The sequence below is a fragment of the Passer montanus genome, unplaced genomic scaffold (genome assembly GCF_014805655.1).
Source record: "Passer montanus isolate IOZ18808 unplaced genomic scaffold, ASM1480565v1 scaffold3, whole genome shotgun sequence".
In the NCBI taxonomy this organism is placed as follows: domain Eukaryota; kingdom Metazoa; phylum Chordata; class Aves; order Passeriformes; family Passeridae; genus Passer; species Passer montanus.
The window spans coordinates 647696-673467 of NW_024367707.1; the positions used below are offsets into that span (position 1 = coordinate 647696).

General features: G+C 33.7%; 1 protein-coding gene across 4 annotated transcripts in view; it reads left to right on the forward strand.

Moving 5' to 3' along the window:
* The window catches only part of DMD (dystrophin), a 1159435-nt gene that overhangs the window by 434000 nt on the left and 699663 nt on the right, over positions 1 to 25772 (forward strand). For all 4 annotated transcript variants that reach the window (XM_039714180.1, XM_039714179.1, XM_039714182.1 and 1 more), the window contains 4 exons: positions 15909 to 16094; positions 16756 to 16937; positions 20493 to 20643; positions 25587 to 25706. In XM_039714180.1, coding sequence (XP_039570114.1) covers positions 15909 to 16094; positions 16756 to 16937; positions 20493 to 20643; positions 25587 to 25706 — 639 coding nt within the window. The remainder of the gene's footprint in view (positions 1 to 15908; positions 16095 to 16755; positions 16938 to 20492; positions 20644 to 25586; positions 25707 to 25772) is intronic.

The window sequence follows — 25772 nt, forward strand, 5'->3', positions numbered from 1 at the left end:
ATCACAGGATTGCTTTATTGTTCTCCTTTATAATAAACCAGATATTTCTTTTACTTAGAAGCTGTGATCTAAATACTGTCCTGTTTACCTTATGGCAAAGTCCACTTTTGGAGAGGCATCAGAAGACAGTTAAATACAGCCAAATATAAGTTTAGTTTCAACTTTTTGGTAGTATTTCTAATGTAAGATACTTGTCTCAAAAAATATCCCATTGTGTCAGCATTGGGGAGTTTATGTCATAATTTAAAGTAGAAATTCAGGTAACTTCAGAAATACTGAATTATCTGCACATTCAGTCACTAGATGATGATGGATATATAATTTGGGAAATTATCATAATGATAGTCCCAAGTGTTAGCCTAGGTATTCTCATTTAAATAGAAACTTTCAGAAAGCTAGGAACTGTTTCTTTACAGCTAAGTAAAATTCCTAAGGTTTAGGCTAGGCATAATAAAATAGCAAAATTTACCATCAAAGGTCGGAACAAGGAAAAGCAGAGGTAGAAAAATTGCTAAGTGCAAGACTTCTGGATTTCTTAGGGAGCTCTTCTGGATACCATGTGTTCAAGGAACAGTTTGAAAAATGATGAAGCAGACATTTTCAAGTGTGTTTATATATGTTTTATAGTTTCAATAACAGTCTGGAAAATAGATGGCTTCTTGTCTGAGCCTGGAGGTCTGTCAAGATGACAGTTGTTTCCTGTCACTGCTTTGTGTGTAGCCATTAGCAACAGTTTTAACTCATTTTGTGTGTTTGGTTTGTTTTTGTTTGGTTGGGGTTTTTTTGTTTTGTTTTTGTGGGTTGTTTTGTTTTGTTTGAATGATTACTGTAGATTCTTTTTCAAAGTGGTTTTGTTGTCAAAAATGTTAGTACTCTTATGGGTAAAGTGATAACTTGTAGAGGATCTAGTTTCCAATATATCAGAACTTTTAGTCTACTTTATTTCACACACTCATTCATTTGGTTTGCCCCAGAGCTGAGCTCATGAGGTTTCAACTTCCCTGCTGGGGCAGAGAGGTTGCTGCTGGTCCAGCTGTCAAGTTGAGCTCTGCCACTGCTTTGTGTTTACAGATGTTTGCTGCCCAAAATTCTTAGGTATCCCCTGCTGCTTATCTCCACACATCTGTCTGCTGACCAGCAGCAGCACAGAAGGAAATGCTATGAAGCTGCATCAGGGGAAGTTCAGAGTGGACATGAGGAAAGGGCTCTTCACTGAGAGGATGGTCAGTGGTGGAACTGGCTCCCCAGTGAAGTGGTCATAGCACCAAGCCTGTAAGAGCTCAAGCAGAGCCTGGGTGTTGCTCTTAGTCATGATTTAAGTTTATGTAGCCCTGTGAGGAGCAGTGAGATGGAACCAATCCATCCCAATTTGAGATATTCTATAATTTTCTGATCTACAGGATCTTTCTTCTAGTCAGCATCTTTTCCACCTTATTTCCAAATCCCATTCTCTTCCCTGACACAAATTCTTTTCAGGATGCTGCTTTTTGTCAGCAGGTGATCTTTGCATAGCCGTGAGACTGCAGCTTTCCCAGTCTAAACAGTCTCTGGGTAGAAGCGCAACTCATGATGAGCCTCACCAGGAGTGCTTCTGTCTTCTGCCTCTTCAATAATGGCAGGATTTAGAGCATGCTAAACCATGTCTAGACTATTTGTTAGCAAAACTTACAGCCAGTCCCAGCTGCTTGTAGCTGACAAGTGTCAGGAGTCAGCCCAGGAGCTCAGAAGTGCAGTTTCAAGCTTTCAGCTGCCTGTGCTCCGAATATCTTTCCACAGTTATCTAATCCCTGTACAAGTTCCTGTTCACATTCACTAGTGAAGGCGGGGATCTTTCCACCTCTAATGGGTAATGACAATTCTTCAGCTTGTCATAAAAAGTGATTACTTACTGACTTTTCCATCCCTTTTTAACTTTTGCTTGTAATTGATCTTAAAAAGCATGTGAGAGAAACTTTTATTTTTATGTAAGACTTTATCAACTATAATTTTTTCCTTAAAATAGCTGTAAAGCTTGTTTAACAAGGAACTGGAAATGTAACATGGAATGTCCCATGTTATCTGTTAGTGTATTCCTTACTGACAGATAAGAAACAGTAACATGTTTTTCATAAAGGTAAAATTCCTAGATAAATATATCTGCTGTATATTCAGATTGAATCTAGTAACTGAAGGAATTGATACTGTCATAATAATGAGTGTACCTATAACTCATTAAAAATAGTTAACAAGAAAACCATTTTCTAGTAAATAAACTTAATTTGCATTAAAGTGGAAAGTTTCTGTATTTTTCTGATTAGAAACCTGGAAATGTTATACCAGTCATTTCCTGATTACATTATTGTTGAATGTATTTTTGAACAGACAACTGTACATACTTTCAAGGACACACTTTTACCTTGACTTTTTTTTCTTACAGGTTATTTTTAGGTGTTTTTAACTAGCTTCAGTGCTATTTTAAGTTCCATCTGTATTTTTATTTGAAAAGCACTTAACAAGAGGGTTTTTTTTTAATTTCATATTTGAGTAGTGATACAACTGCTTCTTTTTTTGGAAAAGTCTTTTTTAAAAGTTCTAATCTGTACTGAAAATTTGATCTTGCCAAATTTACAACCTTGTTAATGTGAGTGAGAGGATTCACTTAATTTCACTGAACTTTACAGTTTCAAGTATTTTTGCCTCTCATTTTGGAAAGAAACCTCTTTTCTATGGTTGCTAAATAGCTTAATGTTCAAGGCCTACAATAAGATATGTGGGATGTATAACATTTTAAAATGTTATTTTAATTAATTTTGTGCCACTGAGTCTCTTGAACATAAAGTATGTGTAAGGTATGTTAAAGATGGATATAGATGCAGCAAATAAGGACACATTAATTTACTGTGAACATTTTATCTTTTTTTATATCCGTTATATGTAAAATAGTAAATTAGTAAATTTGAATCTCCTTTCTGGCCAGTAGTTATTAAGCAACAGTGCAGAATTTCTTGTATTAGCAGTGGATTTGATGCAAAGGAAGGTCTAGATAAAACATAGGACATGATGTTAATCAAAATCCTTACTGGTAAACAGACTGGTGTTCATTTTTTCCTAATCTGAGAGCTGAAATTGAAGTAATTTGAGGATTGGTACAATTTAAAGTACTTATGCATCCCCGTTTCAAACACTTAAGAAAGGCCTTTCACTTTATGCGCACAAAAAAAAAAATTTAGCCTGAGATTCAGAAAGCAAGCAATTAACTCTTTGCACTTTTTCATTACACCTATGAAAACCTCTGAAATGCAAAAAAAAAAAAAAAAAAACAACCCAAAAACCATAGAACTCATGTCTTTTGAAAAACTTTTCAAATCAACAGGACAGTTTAGCACACAAAAGCAATTTAAAGTATTTTTCTAGAGATGAAATTACAGCATCATTATAAACAGCACTGTGGTTAAAATTTTGCTCATCTCTGTATAGCATGTGAACTTCTCAATACTATGAAGTCTTGCTTCATAATTTTAGATAGTATAACTTTATTTTAAAACTTATTTTATTTATAATTTTTATTACTTAGTAGTTTATCTAGATTTGACATTATTAAAATTAAAAAGACATCAAAGATGAGATTGTCTGGTTATATGCTATTCTAAAAATATTTTTTGTGTGTCCTGCTGAGAATTATTACCAACATGAGAAAAAAAAAATCCAAACCCCTAATCCAAAGGAAATCCTGCAATATTGATGTAGCAGCAGCAGCAGCATATTTAATTCCTGTGCTCAGAAACAGGAGAGAAATTTTAGTTTAGAGCCTCCTTGTTTTCAATGGCTTTGCTGGTTCTCATCAATGAGAGAAGCTCCCTTGGCCCCAGCAGTCTTATCCTGTCTTTCTCTGTCTGACATTCTGTGCAGTGTGACAGGATACACTCACTTTAACACACAATGGCTTTCAGAGGATTACCTGCAGTGTTGGTTAAACATACATGGATGTGGTGAAAACATTAATTGTATTTTCCACTTAAAAGCCATTGAGTTTTAATTGCAATACTATTAAATTTCCTGTTGTGTCTCATGTCATCACATGGTTGAATTCTATACAGCTAAAATAAAACCAATGAGGGTTTTAAATGAAGATAGCTTTTAAAAAATCTGTGCAGCATATGCATTGTGCCCTTAAAATGCCTGTGCCCAAGTGTATCTGTAACTGAGGAATTAGCTTTGTGTTTTACTCCAGTAGAAAGTGTCAAGACCTTTGTGAAGAAAGCTTTTGTGCCCCCAGGTGCAGGTAATACTCTTCATTGTAAAATCTAAAATGTTTTTGGTGTGTTACAAATGGTTCTGATTTTGAGAAGTGAAGGGACAATTAATTCCCCACTCCTATGCAGAGGCAATGCGAGTTTCTGCTTCCAGAACGTCCTCTTGCCCAAATCATTGCTCTGTGTGATAGTGGATAACCATTTTTCCTTTTGCCTGTTGTATTTAACAGTACCATTAGAGTTGTCTGTTTTCAGCATCTGCAGGAAGTGCTGTGATTGTTTATTAGTTCACATTTGTATGGCAGGGACATCTTCATGTTACCTGAAGCAGTGACCTTTGGAAAGGCCAGATTGCTGATCTCTACTGATGATGAAATTCCTGATATCTTTCTTTCCCTCAATGATTTTGATGCAATGGAAGCTGTGTTTTTTAATTTTTGTGTAGAAGACTCTCCCTCTAAGATACTGCAAAGTGTGTTTTTTAGTTTTGGTCTGCATGTACAGACTTTTGATCCAAGTATAGAAAAGAAAATCTTCTTGGATTTTCCATGTTTATTTCCTACAGGAAAGGCATCTGTCTCTATACACATTAGTATTAAAGAATTTTGCTTTATATTTTTCTAAGATTTATAACTATTTTAATCTATATTATTAATACAGGTATGTTAGTCTGTGGTAATCAGTGGCCTAAGGGAAAAGAGGGAATAAATAATACCTTTTATAAGAAAAATAGATTTGGGGTGGATGGTAACAAACAATCTTTTAGATGTTGAAAATTTATTTTAAAATTGCAGTCCTGGAAAAATAATAACACATACCAAAAAGAAAGAACTTCAAAAACATAAAATATTTATGGAACAACATGGTTTTTGTACAGAAAGCATTTGTTTTGTTAGGACTTAATTAAGGTGTAGCAATAAATAATAAATAAATAATAATAAATAATGTAATAAATAAGTCTTAAAAATAGAAAAGGAAATTTTAGTTATTTGATAGTGATGTCATTAGAGCAGAAGCAATAGTTCAAGTAAACTGTGGATGATGTAGTGAGGTATCAAATTTTATAAAAGAGATGTATATTTTAAAAGAGTACAAAATGTAATTTTCCCCTAAAAAAATCAAAGTGATTGCTTGAAAACAGATGCAATCTCTTAAGGAAGTAGTTATAAGAACTTTTTGCAAGTAATTTGGAAAGCATTAAAAAAAAAAAAAGTTTACCTCCTAAGCATGAATAAGAAAAGAACGAAGATCTGGTTTAAGTTAAAGCCTTGCTCCCATTAATGTATAAATATACATGTGTTTAGAGGAAGCTGAAACCACAAAAAATATAGACAGGTGGGTGTATGATAAGCAAGTTTTATGTTTGATGTTTATGTAGGCAGTATTCCAGGTTTATATTTTTCTACCTTCTTCATTTCTGCTGTAATCTTTCTGGATTTCTCTTTGGTATTTGTATCCTATCTAACATAACAATATTTGCAGCTTCTACTAAAAGTGCTTTTTATCTTCGTTTGGACTAAATGATAATTGGCTGAACTGTTGGTCCAGTATCTTGTTTGTATCAGCTTCTAAATTGCTAATTCCTACATAGTAAGGCATTTGGACTAAATGATAATTGGCTGAAGAACTGTTGGTCCAGTATATTGTTTGTATCAGCTTCTAAATTGCTAATTCCTACATAGTAAGGCTGATATTTCTTCACTCTATAAGTAAAACATTTTCCTAACTTTGCTTTTGAGAGGTATTCTGTTTGGTAGTGTGAAGTGGTTTGTGCTTTATTTGGGGGACAATGCCTTTTGTGTTTGTTGGTTTGGTTTTGTTGGTTTGGTTTTTTTTTTGTTGTTGTTGTTGTTTGTTTTTTTTCCCAAAATAAAGCAAGTCTAATAATGATTTTTCTCTATTTTCTATTCTGAAGTGTTTTGTATTCTGAAGTGTTCCTGGAGTACCAACAAAATAATTTTTTAAATAATTCTATTGTCTGTCAAAAACAAACAAAAAAATCCAGAAAAGGGAGGGGGGTGGGGGGAGATAAGTTCTACAAACTGATTTATAAAATTAAAAAAAACCATCATGACTGTGTCAGGAGCATCACATACAAAGCAGCAAATTGAGATGCAAGTCAAAGACTCAGTGAGATGAGGGAACTTCCTGGCTTTGGATTTAACAGTAGGATAAAAAAATAAAGATTCTACAGCATTTTTTCTATTCTGAAAGGTATTGAGGTATGATAACAATAAATCAATACGTTTGCATAAGTTTTCCCACTTGAATTTCATTTGCCAAATGAATTACCAAGTACAACTCCACAACACAGTATGTCTTGTATGTGATTCCAGCCCCTCAGTGCCATTTTGTTCAGTAGGATTACCTTTTTAAAGTGTCCTCTAGTCTATTTTTAATTGACTACTCCCTTCCAGAATACATTCATTTTCTGTCCAATACCTTCGGTCCTAAAAATTACCTTCAGTATTTCTCTGATCTCATTTTCTTCTATATTCCAGCCCCTCAGTGCCATATTGTTCAGTAGGATCACCTTTTTAAAAGTGTCCTCTAGTCTATTTTTAATTGACTACTCCCTTCCAGAATACATTCATTTTCTGTCCAGTACCTTCGGTCCTAAAAATTACCTTCAGTATTTCTCTGATCTCATTTTCTTCTATTCACACTCTTAAACACAGTGCTCTTGTGTCTTCTCTACGTCACCAAGGAAATGCTTTCTCTGTTATGCCATGCCATCTTTTGCTACTTCTGCTTGTTTCATGGTTCTCCTGTCCATTTTAAATTCAGTCTCAAAATCACTGTCTTCTGCAATGAGGGCTTAAACCAAGTTTTAACTCATTCATCTTCAGCCTCCTAATTTCTAATTTTCTGTTTTAGCTTCTCCTTTCACTCTTTAGCCTTTCTTGGATTTTTTTCCTTTTGTGAATATACATGATGGCAACTGCAATGAATATGCTATTTAATACCTGCATCTTAGAGTCATGCATTATATTTTAGTGAATATGAGTACATTTATATATGATATGGGGACAGATAATATTGCTTGGCAAAATTTAACCTGTAAGACACCTATAATTATTTTCTTCCACATCAGTAATATCAGGAAAAAGTATTTCATAAAATATTTGTAGATTCTGCTTCAACACTCTGGTAATTATTTGAACAGCAAAAATAGTGAATTTATTTCAAGAATGTACTCTGAGTAAATAAATAAATAAATCTCAACAAGTGTGCAATTCTAGAATTAAGAAATTGATTTTGCTAGATGTCAACTAGCAAAAGAAAGGGGAAAAAGGGAAGATGAAAACATGTATTGAGAAAGAAAGAGTAAAGATAAGAATATGATTTTGAAACAGCACATTTATGATGTATTTTTTAAAATTACAATTTCAGAATTACTAGTGTCTGTTAGGAAGTTTGCATCTACAAAGCCACATATTAGTTGTACTTTGTCTCTATCATGAGAATTTAGAAGCTTGCAACTCACTGGTGCATGCCCACATTTTTAGCAATTGGATCTGAATACATCTGAGTATTCTAAGTTACTCATTCTCCACTGATTTGTGACTCAAATTTCTTGACCTGGAGATGGCATCTTTTTATTTAAAAGTCCTCTGTGGATTTTTAGCCTGTTCTGTCCAGTTACTGCTCTCTGTAAGCACTTCAGAAAGTTTTCCATACAGCTTTCAGTATTACAAAGGGACTTCTTTGTAGTTCCGATTCTTATTTTTTGGAAATATTTTAGTATTTTCTGTATTAATACCCAATTTATAAATCTGAAGCTCTGCATTCAGAAGAGGAGATAAACCCCATTGTGAGATGATTGGTTATCATTTTGACTGAGTCACAGCTTTTGATTTGTTATTCAGAGCATGTAGCTACAAGAAAGGTAATTACACTACAGAATTATTAAAAAAACCCCTAAACATTAAATTACTTGATCATTTTCTGTAACAGCCTTTTGGTTGATTTTTAATTTTAAATTGAAAATATATTCATTGCAGTGGTTTCCATTGAAGAAGGAGAACCTCTTTAACCAAAACTAAAATACATTTTGGGGGAGTTGAAATACAAAACTGCATAAGAGCCATGAATGGGATATTCAGCTTATTCAAGCAAATTTTACTACTGAGATTTTAGATGACATTACAAAACCACCTATTTTAATAATTCTTCCCAACTCTAATAGCACAATTCAACACGTTGTTGAATACTTTGAAATCTCCAGGACCTCAACCTCAGCTTCACAGAAACTGTATAGTATATCCACTAATTGGCTCTTGCCTGAGAATCTTTATTTCTCAAAAGAAAAAAATATCTTAGAGAGGTATCTTGTTGAATTTAATTGCTGAGGCTGTTGATGCTTTTGAAAGCATTTTGATATTGCACTATGTGATAATATAAAAAGAGTTTTGAGGTTAAATATTCTTTTTAAGACAGAGGGTCTTTTATGCTATGGCATAACACAGATTTTGCTGACAGCAGTAGCAGAAGAGAGAGCTGATAGGGGAAAAAAAAAGGAAGAAATAACAACTGAATGGGATGCTGAAAAGAGAAGGCTACTTTTTCTTCCAGAATGATAGAACCACATTTATACGTTTTCATATTTATTTAAACTATAAGACTGTAGAATTCACTATAAAATATATGTGAAAATAGAAAACAAAAAACAACAACAAATAAAACACCCTAGATTTTTTTCCCTACTTTCGCTTTTGGCCTGCATTTCTGAAGTCTTAATCTTAAAATCTCCATTTGTATTTTAGCAGGATACTTTTTGATATTTGTTTCTTGATTTGTCTGTTGCCAGAGAGAAATAGGGTGCAGTCTATATTTCTATCTCAATCTCCTGTACAACATGCTAAAAAATAATTTAGTACATTTTTGGAAAATCCATTTGAATTTCTCTTTGCTAAGAAATAATTCACCTCTTTCGATTCAGGTTTTCTGTTTATATGTTTAATAGTTTTTCTCCACATGGAGAAAAGTTTTGGGATTAAAATTTAGAAAATAGAACATTTTATAGAATGGTTTAGGTTAGAAGAGGTGTTAATGATCTTTAAAGACCTTTAAAATGTCTTAGAGCAGTTTCCTTCAAAGTGGATGTTACTTCAGTCATTACAACATTTTGAATTTGCATTTTAAAAATTAAAATTAAATAAGCATGGTCATTGTCAATTCAATCTTGCATATATTTCATGCTACTGAATTATTCTGTGACCACAATTCAAATTTTAAGGTGGTCTGATCATCATTAGTGGCTAAAATTACCTTTTCCTTTTTTGTCTGTGTGTATGTGACAGCACAAAACACTCTGGGAATTTCTCAAATAACTGAATCTGCTGATCTGGAGTTACACTGTTGGTAGGACTACTGGGAAAAGGCCCCAGACTTATTGACCTGTAATATTTCATCAGGACCCACTTACCATTCACTCTTGGACAGTTCTGAGAAGAGTCATCAGTTAATACTGAATACTTATCCTGGGGTGAAAATTTCACCTTTCTTTATGTAGAGTGGAGTCTTATTTATGTATTATGTAGAGGCCAAATGATCTCACAGTCTACTGCGTGACATAACAGCGCCTGAAATATACTTCCCCTTAAAATGTGCCCAGGTCTTTCATCAGAAAAGGGAAGGTTTGAAGAATGGTGGGTAGTCTCACCCCTTCAACAGGAAGAAATCATAATTTTGTTGTAGGTTTATGGTGAAATTAATTCCATTCAGTCATAGTCAGTGACTGAATGGTCAGAGCCATGGTTCTTAAGTGCTTGAATAGGAGGTGCCTTCCTGAGAGAGGCAAATATTGGTGTCTTGTCATCAGCAATGCTACAAACAGCAATACATTTTATGAGCAGCAAGACTCAACAAAATTAAAACCCTTAAGTAAACAGAGGCTGAAAATTTTCCCTGGAGACTTTATGAAAGCAATATGTTTTGATACACTTTGAGTCAAGTAGCTACTAAGCAAAACCTGATTTGATATTTTTCCAAGTACAGGTGTGTTGAAGAAAGCAAGCTGAGGAGAAAAATCTTTCTGCAAAGCACTGACTCACTTGACCGTGTATGCAAAATGAAAAAAAAGTTTTTCACTTTTTAGAATGTTTGATTATTATGGGCATTAGGCAGCCTTGATTCCTGTCTCTTAAATCTGAGCACCATCTGACCTGTTCTCACTGTTCCCAGTCTTAGTCTCTTCCCCAAGCCAGTTGATTGCAGTTTTTTTCACTGTCTTTAAGCTGTTTTAAGCCAGCTTCTGCACCTGAGTTCCCAAGGAGTAACGTTTTGCTTTAATGCCAATAAGTTCTTTGTCTCTTTCAGCCTTTATTTGTACCAGCTGTACCTGTGTAGAGTAGTTGACGAAATTCATTTTCTTTTACCGCTTTCCTGTCAATAGTTCCAACCTTTTCCTTCCTTTGTAATGAATGTACTTTCATCAATACTGCCTGGCTCTGCCTTTTCTCCTCAGCATATACATTGCCTAAGCTCCATTGATTTTTAATGACCTAATAATCTGCTGCATCTCAAAACTGCAGTTGCAAGGACAGGTCAATTCATCCAGGTGGAAACATATGCAGTAGAAATGGAACCACAGAGAAAATCAAGTACTAAAAATGTAACTTGTCTCAATTGAGCAAGCAAAACCTGCATTTTTCAGATTTATCATAAGGCCAAACCTGTGTGGATTTTCAGATAAATAGAAAATAAAACAAAACCCATAAAAACATTTCTTACCCAAAATTCATTTAAAAAGATGTTTCTAAAATGCTTAATATTTTTTATAAATGGAAGTGCTAGCCTCATTTAGAACAAGGAAATTTTTAATGTTATAATAACAAGCAGTCTGAACCAATTTAGCTTATAAGTTTTATTACCAGAAATGACTAAACTGTTCTGTCTGGACTCATCTGTTGAGAAAACATGATCTTGATTATTGAAGAGACCATTTTATCATTTAACATTTTAACAGTCATAATTTTGAAATACAAAGACACATAAAATAGATTTTTTAATGAGAAAGTTCAAGGAACCAAAAGAATAAGCAGTAGTTTCATTCTTAGATGATAGGAGGCATAGTTAGAGAGTGAATAATGTGAACTATTTTCTGAGACTATAATCCTGCAAAGGGGTGTTCAAAATGAGAAAGGTACTCTGAACTGAAATTTGCCTTTAATAAAAAATGTTTCTTTAAAATTTTATGTCTTTGAGTTTAAAAGCTCTAAATGTCCAAAGCCACATTCTTTATCTTTCACAGTGGGACAGGCAGTTTCTGAAGGAAGGAAATACATAATATAAATAAGAGTACTCGAATGAACCCTAAAGATTTCCTGTAGAACTACTTCCTAAAACTGCCCAACTAATTTCTAAAACTCAGAATCAGTCTTTATGTATTAATATAAACATTCTTGGAGATTTTGCTAACACACAATTAATCCTTCTCCCTTTGGGAACATCATGCAATAACAGGTGAGGAACAATTTGTCCCCTCGTTTTCTCACCTTGGTGGGGCTACAAGCTCATGGTTTAAATTCTGTTGATCAATTCATACATTTGCTGGGACTACTAATTTTTTCCAGACTTCTGAAGGTCAGAGGATTTTTACCTTCACTTACTATACTTTAAATTAAATCTTTAGAATTGCTGGGGTCTTTCAGCCCCCCACACCCAAGCAGAGGATGATGAAGTGTACAGAGATTAAACTCACATTGTTTTATCTTGGTATAATTCATCTATGTGCAACAGAAAGCAAAAGAAAAAAAGGAGTCCAGAGCAATTTTTTTCTTTTTACATCAGTCCATAAGAACAACCAGGATTGTTACATGCAAAAGTGTCTGATAATTTTTCAGAATGGTCTGGGAGATGACTGCCTGACTGATTCCCAGCTATATGTGCTGCAGTGTTCATTAAATATTTGAATTTCTGTTGTTTTCACTGGTGTTGGTCATCACTTTTCCAAGTATATCAAAGCTGGGAGTTCACTGGCTCTGAGAGGGCTTGCCTGCAGAGGGAGGTTGCTGTCCATGACCTGCTGTGGTCCTGGAGAGCTCAACAGGTCTCAATTTAGGACTGCTGCTTCCAGGGTCACAAGACAATTGGCTTTAGTCATAGTAACTTTCCATCTTGGCCACAATTTGGGTCAGTAAATTTATTTAAAGGCTGAGTGACAAAACTGTTCCGCTCAGGTTATTTCATTAGTTTAGGCAAGAAAAATGAGTTTCCGAGACTGTTCATTAAGAAACAGTTGGCTTATTAGCCAACATAAGCTCATGGGAGTAGACAATATTTGTGATGAGCTCAAGGCCAAGGCTCACATGTATTTCTGAGATGATTGTGCAGCCTGAGGAGGGAGGGAGGGATGCATCACCACAATGAGATTTTGTTGAAGTTTTTGTTCAGTAAATTACTCTGTTTTGCTCTAACTGCAGACAATCAAGTTTGTGTTATACTCATTATATACCTTATTAAGAATAGGTTTTGATTTAAGAATGAAACTGTATTCATATTTAGGCAGCTTTTTTTTCCCTAAGAATAGCCTTCCTAGCATTATATGGCTGTAACAATTTGACTTCAGCCTGTCCTCATTGTTTTTTATTTTCTTTAAAAATATGGTTAGAAACAGCCATCACAACTTACATCAAATATCTATATTATTAACTTTATTATGAGATTATCCTATCTGTGAGTATATGCAACGCCTTAAAATTCTATTTTTTCTTACTTAGGAATTTAAATGAAATGTCATATAAATTTATAAACAAGAACACTCACAGGTTGTGCTGTTTGGATGCCTACCAATATGATTTATAAGAATCAGAGGTTTCTCTTCCTATGTGGATTTCTTATGTTTGTCTTATGTGGATTATTTCATTTTGGGAATATTCTTACTGCTGCAGGATCTGCACACTTAAATTTGGGGTTTATTAAGGGATGAATAATTGGTATAATAATCTTTGAAACATTTCTTTAGTTTTGATTTTTGATACAAAGAGTGTGCCATAAGTGTTAGGTCAGTGTTCTGCCCTAATGTGTTCTGTGTTTCATGTTCCATTTGCAGCTAATTCCATGGATTTGATATCTGTTTTTCATTCAATATGCAGGATAAGCAAGGATGGCCAGTTATCTTTTGGAGAGAAAACAACATTGACAGAAGTAGTAGAAATGAGATATAAAGCATTTATATATATTTTTGACAAGTCAAAAAACCACAGTTGCCTCCAAGGAGTGTTTTTTTATCCTTGAAGACATTTTGCAGTGTTACAATTTTAGAATTCTATACTTATGTAGTTTTCTTCCAGTCTTTTTCTGTTTCCCTTATGTCAGAAAACAGCCTTTTTTTCTTTTTTTCTTTTTTTTCCTGATTTAGAACACAATTTGAAATACCTGTCTAGAAACTCTTTTTGTTTCTATTTTTATTAGAATATTTTTTTGTTTTTAAACTTTTTCAAGATCTTAAAACAGATCTGAAATTAGTTTAGGCACCATTTTTTTTTTTCCATAGGTCATGATTCCAAGATTTTTCAGTACTCTTATGTATAATATATATGTTAGCATAAGAGAAAGCAGAGAAAGTTCTGATCATTAGGAAAAGTTATACTTAGTAGTTGTTCCTCAGAAAAAGTGTTTTGGGAGTCTTAAACACTTGTCATACATGAGGCAATTTGGTGTCTGATCTAGAGGAAGAAGGATTGTCAGATGAAGAATTTTCAAACAAATTCAGACAACATAGATTATCCCAAATCTCTACAAATATGATAACCCTAACCTCAGTCAGCTGTTAAAGCATTTTTTAACACTGTAACAGGTATGGATATATAGCATGAAGTATTGCTACGGAGTTAAGCACTTGTCATACATGAGGCAATTTGGTGTCTGATCTAGAGGAAGAAGGATTGTCAGATGAAGAATTTTCAAACAAATTCAGACAATATAGATTATCCCAAATCTCTACAAATATGATAACCCTAACCTCAGTCAGCTGTTAAAGCATTTTTTAACACTGTAACAGGTATGGATATATAGCATGAAGTATTGCTACGGAAAGAAAAAAACCTATTTCCTGTGAAAAGCACCGATCAAGTTATCCCTTTTCGCAGTGGAGAAAAATATATCTTGCTGCAGAAATGTGATGTGTATTGTATTGTATGTTATTTGAAATCTAGAATTGCACACAGGTGAAAAATTAATTTGTGCTGAAGGGATAAAGCCGACCATTTTCTGTGTTTCATTATTTATGTTTCTGTTAATATAGTACTTCCTTTTAACCAAAGAAAATTAAGGTAAAAAAAAAACAAACCCCAAGCACAACCCACACTATAAAGTTCATCAGATTTCCAAGCCTGCTTTTCCTGATGAGGATTCAGTTACTGACTGTTGTCTTTCTCACACCAGTGGTGATCATCATGACTTTTACCTAGCCTAATCCATATTTAAGGGTCTGCATAAATTTCATACGATCTTCATTCAGAAATGCATAGATCTAAATTTTAATAGATCTATGAATTTCTGGATGAAGCTGTTGTTGGAAAGATTGAACATTTCATTTTTAATTATTACATTGCAAGCATTTCACTTCCTGAAGTCAGCTCACTTAGTTGAGCTATAATCCCATATGGGCCATTCACGTAAGAGTTGGGCTCGATGATTCTCTGGGTCCTTTCCAACTCAGAGCCTACTGTGTTCCTGCTTGTGGTTCTAGTGATAAACTTTAACTTTCAGTTCTAAACTGCAATGAAAGGCTTTATCAGCTGCTTTGAGCATTTTATTGGCACAAATTTGTCAGTAGGAACAATTTTTGCCAAGTATAAAAACATTAAGTGCCTTGGTATAATTTTTTTTTTATGGAAGAATAAGCATGTTTATATGTATAGTTTGTTTTTAAATTAAATTCCTGACAAACTAGCTGAACTTGTTCAGAACTTTTTGAAAAACATATGGGGTGGTATCTTCTGTATCAAATGCATTTTTTGCTTCTCTTCTGTCCTTGTTTTCTACTCTTATACTAATCAATAAGTACTTGTTGATTTCTCTTGACTTTAAATAGTAGACCAGAAACGGGATTTCTGTTCTCATAAGAGACTTGGCTTCTAAAAAATGATTATGAGGTTGGCCTTCGCAGAAAAGAGAAATCAACAGTCATACACTTCTGCTTGGTTTTAAAAAGTTACGATTTCGCATGAGTTTTTGAGCTTTTCCAGCTTCCTAGAACAGTTTTCACAAAAATATGTCTGTGGATTGCTCAAGCCTAGCATTGCATGTAGCGTGAAGGTTTGTTGGTTTGGGTTTTTTAAATGTCATGTTTTCCCTAGGTTCTCTGCAAAGTCAGAAAATAACTTGCTGCTTTTTTTGCATATATCATTTTATGAGCTTCTGTGGTAAATACCTCTTTAAATATGTGGCAAATATTATTTTCATTATTCACTATTCAGAACACTTGATAGGGATTTTGAATAACAGTGTGAAATATCTAACTAAACATTATGGTTTTTAAAATTTTCTTCTATCTTAACTGATCTTGATCAGTTAACTGATTCTGTATTGCAAAATACGTTCACACATTCCATGTATTAGCCATCTGATTTTTTTTTTTAAGAATACAATGGTATTCCATTTATTTCTTTGTAGAACTGTCTGAGCAGATGCCATTTTCATTGCTCTTACAATTTTGGTTTTGATCAGTTTTTAGCAAGTGTTGAAGAAAAGAAGTTTAGCACTGTGCGGATGGGGGCTGGAGATCTTGAAAACTACCAAACTGCTTTAGAAGAAGTACTCACGTGGCTTCTCTCTGCTGAAGATGCATTACAAGCACAAGGAGATATATCCAGTGATGTAGAAGTTGTTAAAGAACAGTTTCATACCCATGAGGTATATGTTTATACTAGTCTTTTGAAATGTATTTATTTTATTCTCTTCTCTTTGATTTTTTGGGGGGAGATTTGTTTTGGTTTTTATTAATTTTGATTTGGAGAATGTAAACTGGAGACTCTGCCCTGGAGTCATAGAATTTTTTAGGTTGGAAGCAACCCTTAAGATCCTCAAGTCCAACCATTAACCTAGCACTGCCAAATCCACCACTAAATGCTCCTAAATGCTGCATCTACAGATCTAAGGATGGTGACTCAACTGCTTCCCTGGAAGCCCATTCCAGTGTTTGAGAACATTCAGTGGAGATGATTTTTTTCCCTAAAATCCAATCTAAACATCCTCTGGTACAACTGGAGGCCATTTCCTCTCATCCTTTGTTACTATACCCACCTCTTTGCAACCTTCTTTCAGGTAGTTGCAGAGATCAGTAAGGTCACCCTGCAGCCTTTTCTTCTCTTGACTAAACAACTTTTTGCCCTTTGAAGAAAATGAAAATGTTTATTTCCAGTTTATGTTACAAATTTTGGTGAGGGGTTGAAAAAATTGAAACCACGGTTGAAAACCATGTTGGCAAAACAGTGCAATGCTGTTCTTTCATTTCAAAGAATGCAACTGAAAACTGATTTTTAAAAAAATTTCTTTTATTTTTTTTAATTTTCAGGGGTTTATGATGGAGTTAACAGCTCACCAAGGACGTGTTGGTAATGTTTTGCAAGTTGGAAGTCAACTTCTATCAACTGGAAAACTTTCAGATGAGGAAGAGAATGAAATCCAAGAACAAATGAATCTGCTTAATTCTCGTTGGGAAAGTCTCAGGGTAGCAAGTATGGAAAAACAAAGCAAGTGAGTATTATGTCAGGTGTTATCAGACCATATAATAATTAATTAGTTAATTATTTTTGACTGAAACAATCCTGAACTTGATTAACAGTTGGGATTTTCTTTTACTTCATTGTGAACAAAACTCCATCTTGTATCTTTTTTAACTTGAAATTTGATGTGCAGTGATTTTGAGCCTTGCATGTTGTTTGGAGCCTGGAAGCCGTATAAAGCAGCAACTACCAACTTGGACACAGATAACACTTTAACCAAAATTTGCATCACCTACCTCACCTTTTTCCATTTGTTTCAACAAATAAGAGTGTTGCACTATGTTGAAAAACATAGGAGAGAACCTCTGCAAAGATAAAAAAAGAAAAAGCAAAACAAATCTTTTAGGGCCTCTAAAACACAATCCCATTAAAAGAATAAATAAGAGCTTAGCTTTCCTGGAAATATTGCCATGGTTTTATTGGAGTGCAAATTACACTATTTAAATAAAGGGTAAGACCTGTAGTTTAAAGTTGAATTAAGAGTAGAAATAGAAATTACTTATTCAATATTGACAATAATCTTTGGAGATTTTTATTATTAATATATCTGATGTTGAAATTTTGATTTACATAGTGCCATCTGGGATAAGAAATTCCATATATGTAAGAGCTTGTGATTGTGCCACAGGAGAGTAATTTGGTTTACGGGATACATAGATAAAGTATATATTTTCTTACTTTCTTCATAAATATATATTGAACATATTCAGTTATTCATCTTGCTCCTCTTTAAGCTTTTTCCAGTTTTACCTTACCTTTTGGAGTTGAGGGGTTTGCCCATTGCATTAAAAAGCGAACTGTGATTTTCAGCAATTGCATGATATAACTCTCTTTCTGCCAGTATCTTCTTAGCAATTCCAAACATTTGTGCTACTGAGTACTGAGAATGTTTCTTTTATTCTGTCTTCCTTTAACTATAAAATTGTTTCTGGGTTTCAGGTATTTCAATCTAACTTATTCCGGTCCTAGTATTTTTTTGATAGAAAAATCTATTATGCTTTTATTGGCCATACTTATTTTCATTTAAATCAACACATGCAAGTAGCTATGTCTCTGAATGGTACTTTGTCTGCTTAAAATGTCCTTTAACACCAGTTAAACCCATCTCTCAGCTGCAGCTGTAGGTCATTCCTTGGAGAATTGAATGGCCTAGTGTCTTCTAAATGTAGGTCATATTTGGGTAATATGAGTTCAGTAGAAGGCATAAAATAATAAGGGCTTCACAGAGAGTGTTGTGCTACTATTTGATTTTCTATACAAAAAAAAAAAATCTGTGATAAACTCAATGAGATTTGGGATAGGCCAAGAGAAAATTTCTCAGTAGTGATATACCTAGATATAGTTAATTCTGGCCTTTTGGTCAAACCACTGTGTTTCAAGAAACTGGCTGGATGATTATAAAAAGCTTTCATATCACAATATAATATATTTCTGGGTTTTTATACATAATTTAAACTCTCAGGATCCATCTTCTACTTCAGCTTAAAGCACAATTTTCTGAGCACATTGCTATAATCTTATCCTTAAGGCAACAGTGACACATTTAGCCAAACAGGGATGATTTTTGTGAAGATGAGAACAGCAAGGCTGTCTGACCTCTGTAACGGTAATAGGAAGTGTGAAAAAAGGTACCACGCTTTACAGCACAGGGAAAACAAAAGCAAGCAATAAACAAGGCCAGGAGGAAGATATACTGATAAAGATGCTATAAAAATGAAAGGGTCTTAGAAAAAGTGATTTAGGAGGTCAGAATGTCAGAGAAAGTTTGGAACACAACAATACCTTTGTGTAAAAGCAGCACAGATTGGATTTCTCATATATTCAGTATGTATTGGAATGATTTGACTCTTCTAATAGGCAGTGTACTAACATGCTGAAGTAAAACTGTCTTTTTTTTTCTTTTTTTTTTTTTCTTTTTTTTTTTTTTTTAAATTTCTTCCTCCTGGTCTTTCCTAAACAGAATTCTCTATAGTAAAACATCTCAGTGATAAATATGCCACTGTAGAGAAAAACAATGCAATTTATCACTTTATATAGAGTTCAACGACTTTTAAAACACATTCAATTCAATTAAAAGTTGTGGGGTTTTTTTTAATTTGAAACTTATAAAAGCCATACTATAAACAAAGGTTTTGACTATCTCCTGAAGTATATAAATAGATACTAAACTCTCATATCCGATGTTTATAAAAGTATTTTGAAAACAACGAAGTAGCTGGTGAATGGTAAGAAAGAAGAAACATTCTTTTGCTTAGGACTAAACTGTGATTATGTTTTGTGATTATTTAATTTTTAAGTTTATCCTACTTACTGCAGAATAATGTCAATATTATATATAATAAGTGTTTTATTATTTTCTTAAATTTAGTTTACTGCAACAGGTTTTCTGTACAGTTTATTCAATGTAATGCTAAGAGGAATATATCCAGGAAGAAGCATTGTACTTTATAATAGCTTAGTTTAGAATATCAAGACAATAAAATACACAGCTTAAAGTGAAGGACTCAGATCTGAGATCCCTAATCCCTTGTAAAACATAGGCTTTATTGAAACAGGGTATCATCTTTTTGTACTCTATCTGTAATTAATAGAGAGATTAGGATGGAAACAGTATTATATGAGTCCTCTGGTGGGTTCAATCTTTCAAATATGATTTCTAGTTTAAAATAAAAAAAAAAAAGAGAAAAAAATCTGAAATTCTAAACTGCTGTTGATGAAGATTTTGTTTAGGAAAGTTTAAAGAGTTTCTAAAGAGGCAAGTGTAAGTCCTAGACTGCTGTTGATGAAGATTTTGTTTAGGAAAGTTTAAAGAGTTTCTAAAGAGGCAAGTGTAAGTAGAAATCTGTAATGGGTTTTGGGCAGGTCGTTTTGGATCTATCTATACAATTTGATTTGGCAAAACTGAAGTATTTTCTGGTTAATTTTGGAGTATTTTCCATTGAATAACTGAAAATATAGATTTTTTTTTTCTATTTAATATTCTAAATTAGAGGAAGCCTGGTAAGGTCAGATGTTGGAGCAGTCTTCAAAGTACTTGTAGTGGATAAAACAAGATTTAAAAAAACAGACTGCAGAAATTTTGAATTCCAACTCTAATAGAAATGCAACTGGAATACAAACCTTTAACAGATGAAATATTATATGATGTAGTCAGTTCCTAAAGAAAAAGCTTCAAAACAATTTGTCTAAATCAAAACTATTTTAAAAAAATCAGTTACCTTCTCCATAGAACCATAGAATGTGCTGGGTTGGAAGGGATCCATAGGGGTCATAGAGTTCAACTCCTGGCCCTGCACAGACACCCCAACAGTCACCCCATGTGCCTGAGAGAATTCCCCAAACACTTGAGCTCTGTCAGCCTGGTGCTCTAACCACTGCCCTGGAGAGCCTGTTCCCCTTACAAAGCTTATATTTCTATTCTGCCTTCAAATGTAACCTTGTGAAAATCTGTTAGTGTATGAGGCAGACGTTTCTGCATGTTGTTTTCTTCACTTTAAATTTTAATTATTTTTTCTTTGTTTTACAGTTTACATAAAGTCCTAATGGATCTGCAGAATCAGCAGCTAGCCCAGCTAGCTGATTGGCTGACAAAAACAGAGGAAAGGACAAAGAAAACTGATTTGGAGCCCTTAGGTCCAGATCTAGAGGACCTAAAGCGCCAAATAGAAGAGCATAAGGTATGCTGTGATGTGCTTCCAAAGGCATAAAAACCAAATTGGGTGTTTGACATTTTAAAATCTCTACTCTTGCCATTAGAGCATAGCAAATATGAAATCTTGGTTTAATATTTATTGTTCTATACAGTTAACAAGCTTTTGTAGACTTACTTTATCACATATGTGAGTTTTATTCTGATATTAAAAAAAAAATTGCTTTCTTTTTATATATAGGCAATATACTGGAATACGCATGGCAACTATAACATCTTTTCATTATGTTACAATGAAAATGTATCAGGTTTTTTAACACTTGCGTATTCTTCTTTTTGCATCTTGCTTTTTTCACTTACATGTTGTAGCAGCAATGATGCAGTTGTCGGACCACATAATATTGTTAGGTCTCCAGAGATCCTGAATATAAATTTGCACTGAACATATATTATGCCTGTAAAATGCACTACTGTCTAGCAGTAGAAAATACTTTTTGGTAATATAATGAAACAACAACAACAAGAAAAACAACCAACCAAACCCAGGACTAGAAAATAAGATGAAATTTTGCCAATTTTTTCCACATTACATAAGGGTAATTTTAATTGGAAGAATTAAGAACTAAAAAGAGAGAGAGGATAGTTGGTGTAATAGATTGATTAAATTTACTGGATTAGATTGCCTTGTTTCATATTAATTTAGATTTTATAATAACTTGGTATATGTGTCTATAGCACATGATGATGATAAGGAAGCATAGAAATATATAGAAAACAGAGGTTGTTTGTGAGATGGTGGAGATTTAATACGACGACCTGTCAATGTCTCTGCATCAATGGCTCAAAGCAGTTCCTTGCCATGGTATCTTGAGAGATTTTAAAACTTGATGCTTCTTGGCCTTTGTCAGTGTTAATCCAGGTTTTAGAGGGAAGATTGTCCTGAAAAATAATTCAAACTGAAATCAGCTTTTACAGTTCTTTTAAAAAGAGGTCAAAAGCTGCAAAAGACTTCATGATGCACTTGTGTGTTAAAGATGATTTCTTTGCATTCTGATTAAGGAGTGCTACTGAAGAAGAATACAAATTCTGCAGCTCCTGCTGCTGTTGGTATTGTCTGTGCTTGCCCTGTGAGGAGACAATGCATTTCAGTATGTGAGTTTGCTAGCTAAGGACATTATCTGACATTACATTTTGTTTTCAAAAAAGACAGAAGGTAATTATGAAATGGTAATCAGAGAAAGAAACATGAAAGATTTTGAATACATCAGTACTAAGACTTGAATAACTTTACTCCTATTTCTATGCATTTTATGCTTGAATACTAACATAAAATGTAGGACCTTTATTTATACAATCTCTTTAAGTTGCTTTTTTCTAATACTGAAAAAAATATGTATTTAGTTTGTATTTGGAGATTCTGAGTGAAGATATGCAGAAATCTCTTTTCCACATGCTTGTTCTTCACTGTGGTGTCTGAAGTTAGTGAACGTTATTATTTATGTGTGTTACTTTTCAAATCTGTTTCACGTGCAAAAGGGAATTTTGCTAGAAATGCTGGAAATAAAATGGTTTGGATTTAATTTTAATTACATTAGTATTCATCTATCCCTTGTGTTATTCAGGAGTCAAAGAACAGGGTTTTCCATTCTTTCAGTTACTGAGAAAAAGTGTCATATAATTTTCTTGTATTTTACATACAACAAAGCTACCTCCTATAGCAAGGGTTAAACAGTGGACTTTTAATAGGACATTTATTGCTTCATTATTAAACAAGCAAATAAAAAAGCAAAACCCAACACTCTTCATATTTTCTCTTAGTCTCAAATGAGTCTGGTTGTATCAGAAAACAATATTTTGTAAATTCCTAAGAGTTTGAAGATAGAAAAAGCAATCATAATTTCAAATTAAACAGACCAGCAAACATGTTAGGTTTGGCTTGTTGTCATCTTGCCTCTGTCTCCTTTTTACCCTTATAATTTTGCCTTCCTCTCTTTACCTGTTCATTAGTAGGTACTTTTCACTCATTTATTTAATGTTATGTATCCCCCTTTGACTTATGATTTCCATACATTTCTTTATTCTATGTATTTTAAGATGATGTTGCAAAATATTGGTCTTGAGTTCTTGTGACTGACGCTTCAGTTTCTCTGCTGGGACATATTTAAAAAAAACCCCAAAAAAACCCCCCAAAAAACAAAACAAAACACTAATATGTATTGGGGATGGCAGCCAACAATCAGACCAGAGAAAGAACATAACATTCTTCCCATCATGCTGCTTAGGTCCAAAATATATGAGGTTGTTATCTTGATAGTACTGAAAATTTTATGAGCGGACTGCAGTGGTGAAGAAGAAAATTTTATGTCATTAGGAAGTTACAGAATTCTGGTAAGAAATCTGGCATAATCAATATATTTTGGAAGATTAGTTAAACATTTCAGTAATTTTTTTTTGTTTTAGTAGCCTTTTAAGTATTTTTTCTCCTGTTACAATTATCCCTTCCTTATAATTTTGTAAAGGAAGCAAGCTACTTTTCAGTAAATATCTAAGGACTTTTGAGCTGTCTAAGCAGAATATGGTATTGGAAATGTTATAATACATTTAAAAATTGTGCTTTTAATTGCACTGGTTTAATTATTCCAGTTATTATTTATTATTATTACAATATATGTGCTATTATTTATTATTGTTGTACCATATATAGTTGGTAGATTTTTATAGTTTCATTGAGTTTCTAAAAACATCTGAGCCTTTTTTGGTGCCAGGATTTTTAGTACTTCAAATTAATTTCAAAGGTAAAAGGAGACACTTCAGTGTCCAAATATCAAGATGGATTTGTCTTTGGGTACTTGGACGACTTTGGTAGGCATTTTTACTCTTTTTGAACTAGATTATGTTGGAGTTGTGTAAATTGTTATCTGATAGATAGGACTTAAAGGAATTGTAGGGTTTTATGAGTTTCTCTTGTTGCTATCTTTATTCATCAACATCTACATCCATCTTACTTTTTAAGTCCCTGAAAATTTGGTATTTCTTTAATAAACTCAGGGCAACTTGTTAGAAATTACCATTTAAATTATCTGAACAGTGCGCTCTTGCCTTGAAACTGTCCATCATAAATTCCTGTTCCAACAAGATCCTGTAAACAAGCAATTCTCACCAATGAATTTCATGGTAAAAATAGACACTTGAGTTATAAAGAACAGTCTTTTATTTCAGAGTAAATTGAATCTGCCTGAGGATTAGATAATGATTCAACATTTTGGTTCGTCTGTTCCATGACTCCTCAAGTCTTCCACAATGTGGGTGACTCCCACCTCCAAAGTGCCATGCACTCCTGCTAACTCTGGTTTTGTTCTGGGATGTCATCTGTCAGATTCCAGCTAATAAGGAAATTAAAGTCACCTTGTCCATGGCTATAGACTTAGGGAGCAATGAATTTGTTTTGTATGCCTTAAAGAGAGGGTTAAATGTGGGGGAAGTGAGATGTATTATACACATTAATCCATGACCACTCTGCCTCCTCTTCCCTCTCAAGTGCTGGATCATAAAATGTTGAGAAGTCTAAATTCCAGGGATTCCTCTAACAATTTAGTGTACTTCACAGTCCTTGAGAATTGTTTTATAGTCTAGCTCTCTGAAGCAAATGGTACTCACAGGCATGAAAGTCAGAAAAAGGAGGATTCTTATATTGTCTCAATATGCCCATGAAAGAAATTAACTCTAAAATGGATGGTAAGATATTTATGCCCTAAAAAATACAATAGTCTGTGAATCCCTTTCCTATTGCTTATAGCCATATTATGTTTTGGTTTCTAATTTTTTTCATTATTTAAATAAAAGTAAAATGTCTTATGAAAAAGTGCATGAACTTATGTTCTGCGAGGACTTAATATATGAGTGAATTAGTCCACTTGAAAAAGCATCAGAGAACCACCACACTATGAAATTCAACATAGTAGGTAACACAGTCAAGGTTTCTCTTGTGACAGGGCCATGTTATTTTTCAGACTGTAACTATCTCACTATAAATGCATTAATCCCTAGAATACGCTCAGCTGAAGTACTGAGAACATAATCCAGGACTTTGGTTTCCCCAATTATTTTATTGGTTTAAAGCAAGTTAGAGATACCTAAAAAGTGTATCAGGCTAGATGGAGTCCTGGATATCTTGTTGGGTTTTTTTGGTTTTTTTCAGGGTAGTGGTATGAAGTCTTTGTGGTTTTAATTTGCATTACCGACACCACTTTAACTCATTCCATTTTTGTTGTGAGTCCTCTTGCTGCACCAGAGCAAAGGAAGGAGAAAATAGGTCTGGCTGCTCAGGTCTCTGATGACAGAGCTGGGCTGGTTTTGGCTTTGTTAACTATAGCAAATAATTCTATCTTTCATGGCAAGTGAAGGCAAGCAATTTTTTCATCAGACATGCAGAAATCATGAAATGCTTTTGTTTCTTGTTTGGTTTCCTGGTTTCTGCAGTAAGTAGGGTGTACTGCATGAGTTTCCTAATGGTGGGTTACCTCCTGAGCAGTTTTCTCCTATGTGAGTAATGTTGTAGGGTGCCAAACTGAAGTTTGTATGTGCTTGTTTAATTAAATCTATGTGATTTTAAAAAATATTTTTACAATATTAAAAAAATAATATTTTCATACATTAATATGAAATACAAAATTTTATTCAGTGGCTATTTAAAATCTGCAGGTTAAGGTGTGCATACATATTATGTATACATAGCATGTGACTATCTGTAAATCAGCTACATAAACTCAACAAATTGTTTCTCAAGCAAAATTTTCAGTCTGGAATATTGTATAAGACTTAGGACTTGTGAGTAACTTTAAGCTCTGGAGTTCTCATAGTCATTTATGCAAGTTAATCAGTCAGTAGTACTTTTTTTTGGTGGTTTTTTTGTTTGTTTGTTTGTTTTTTTACTTTGGAACACATTTTCTAACATACATCCTTTCATTATAGGCATTTCAAGAAGATCTGGAGCAGGAACAAGTCAAGGTGAATTCCCTAACTCATATGGTAGTGGTGGTAGATGAAAACAGTGGTGACAGAGCTACTGCTGCACTGGAAGAGCAGCTTCAGGTAATGACTATATGGCAATGCTGATCCCAAAAAATTGAAGTAGAAAGTTTTAATAAGCAAAACCAG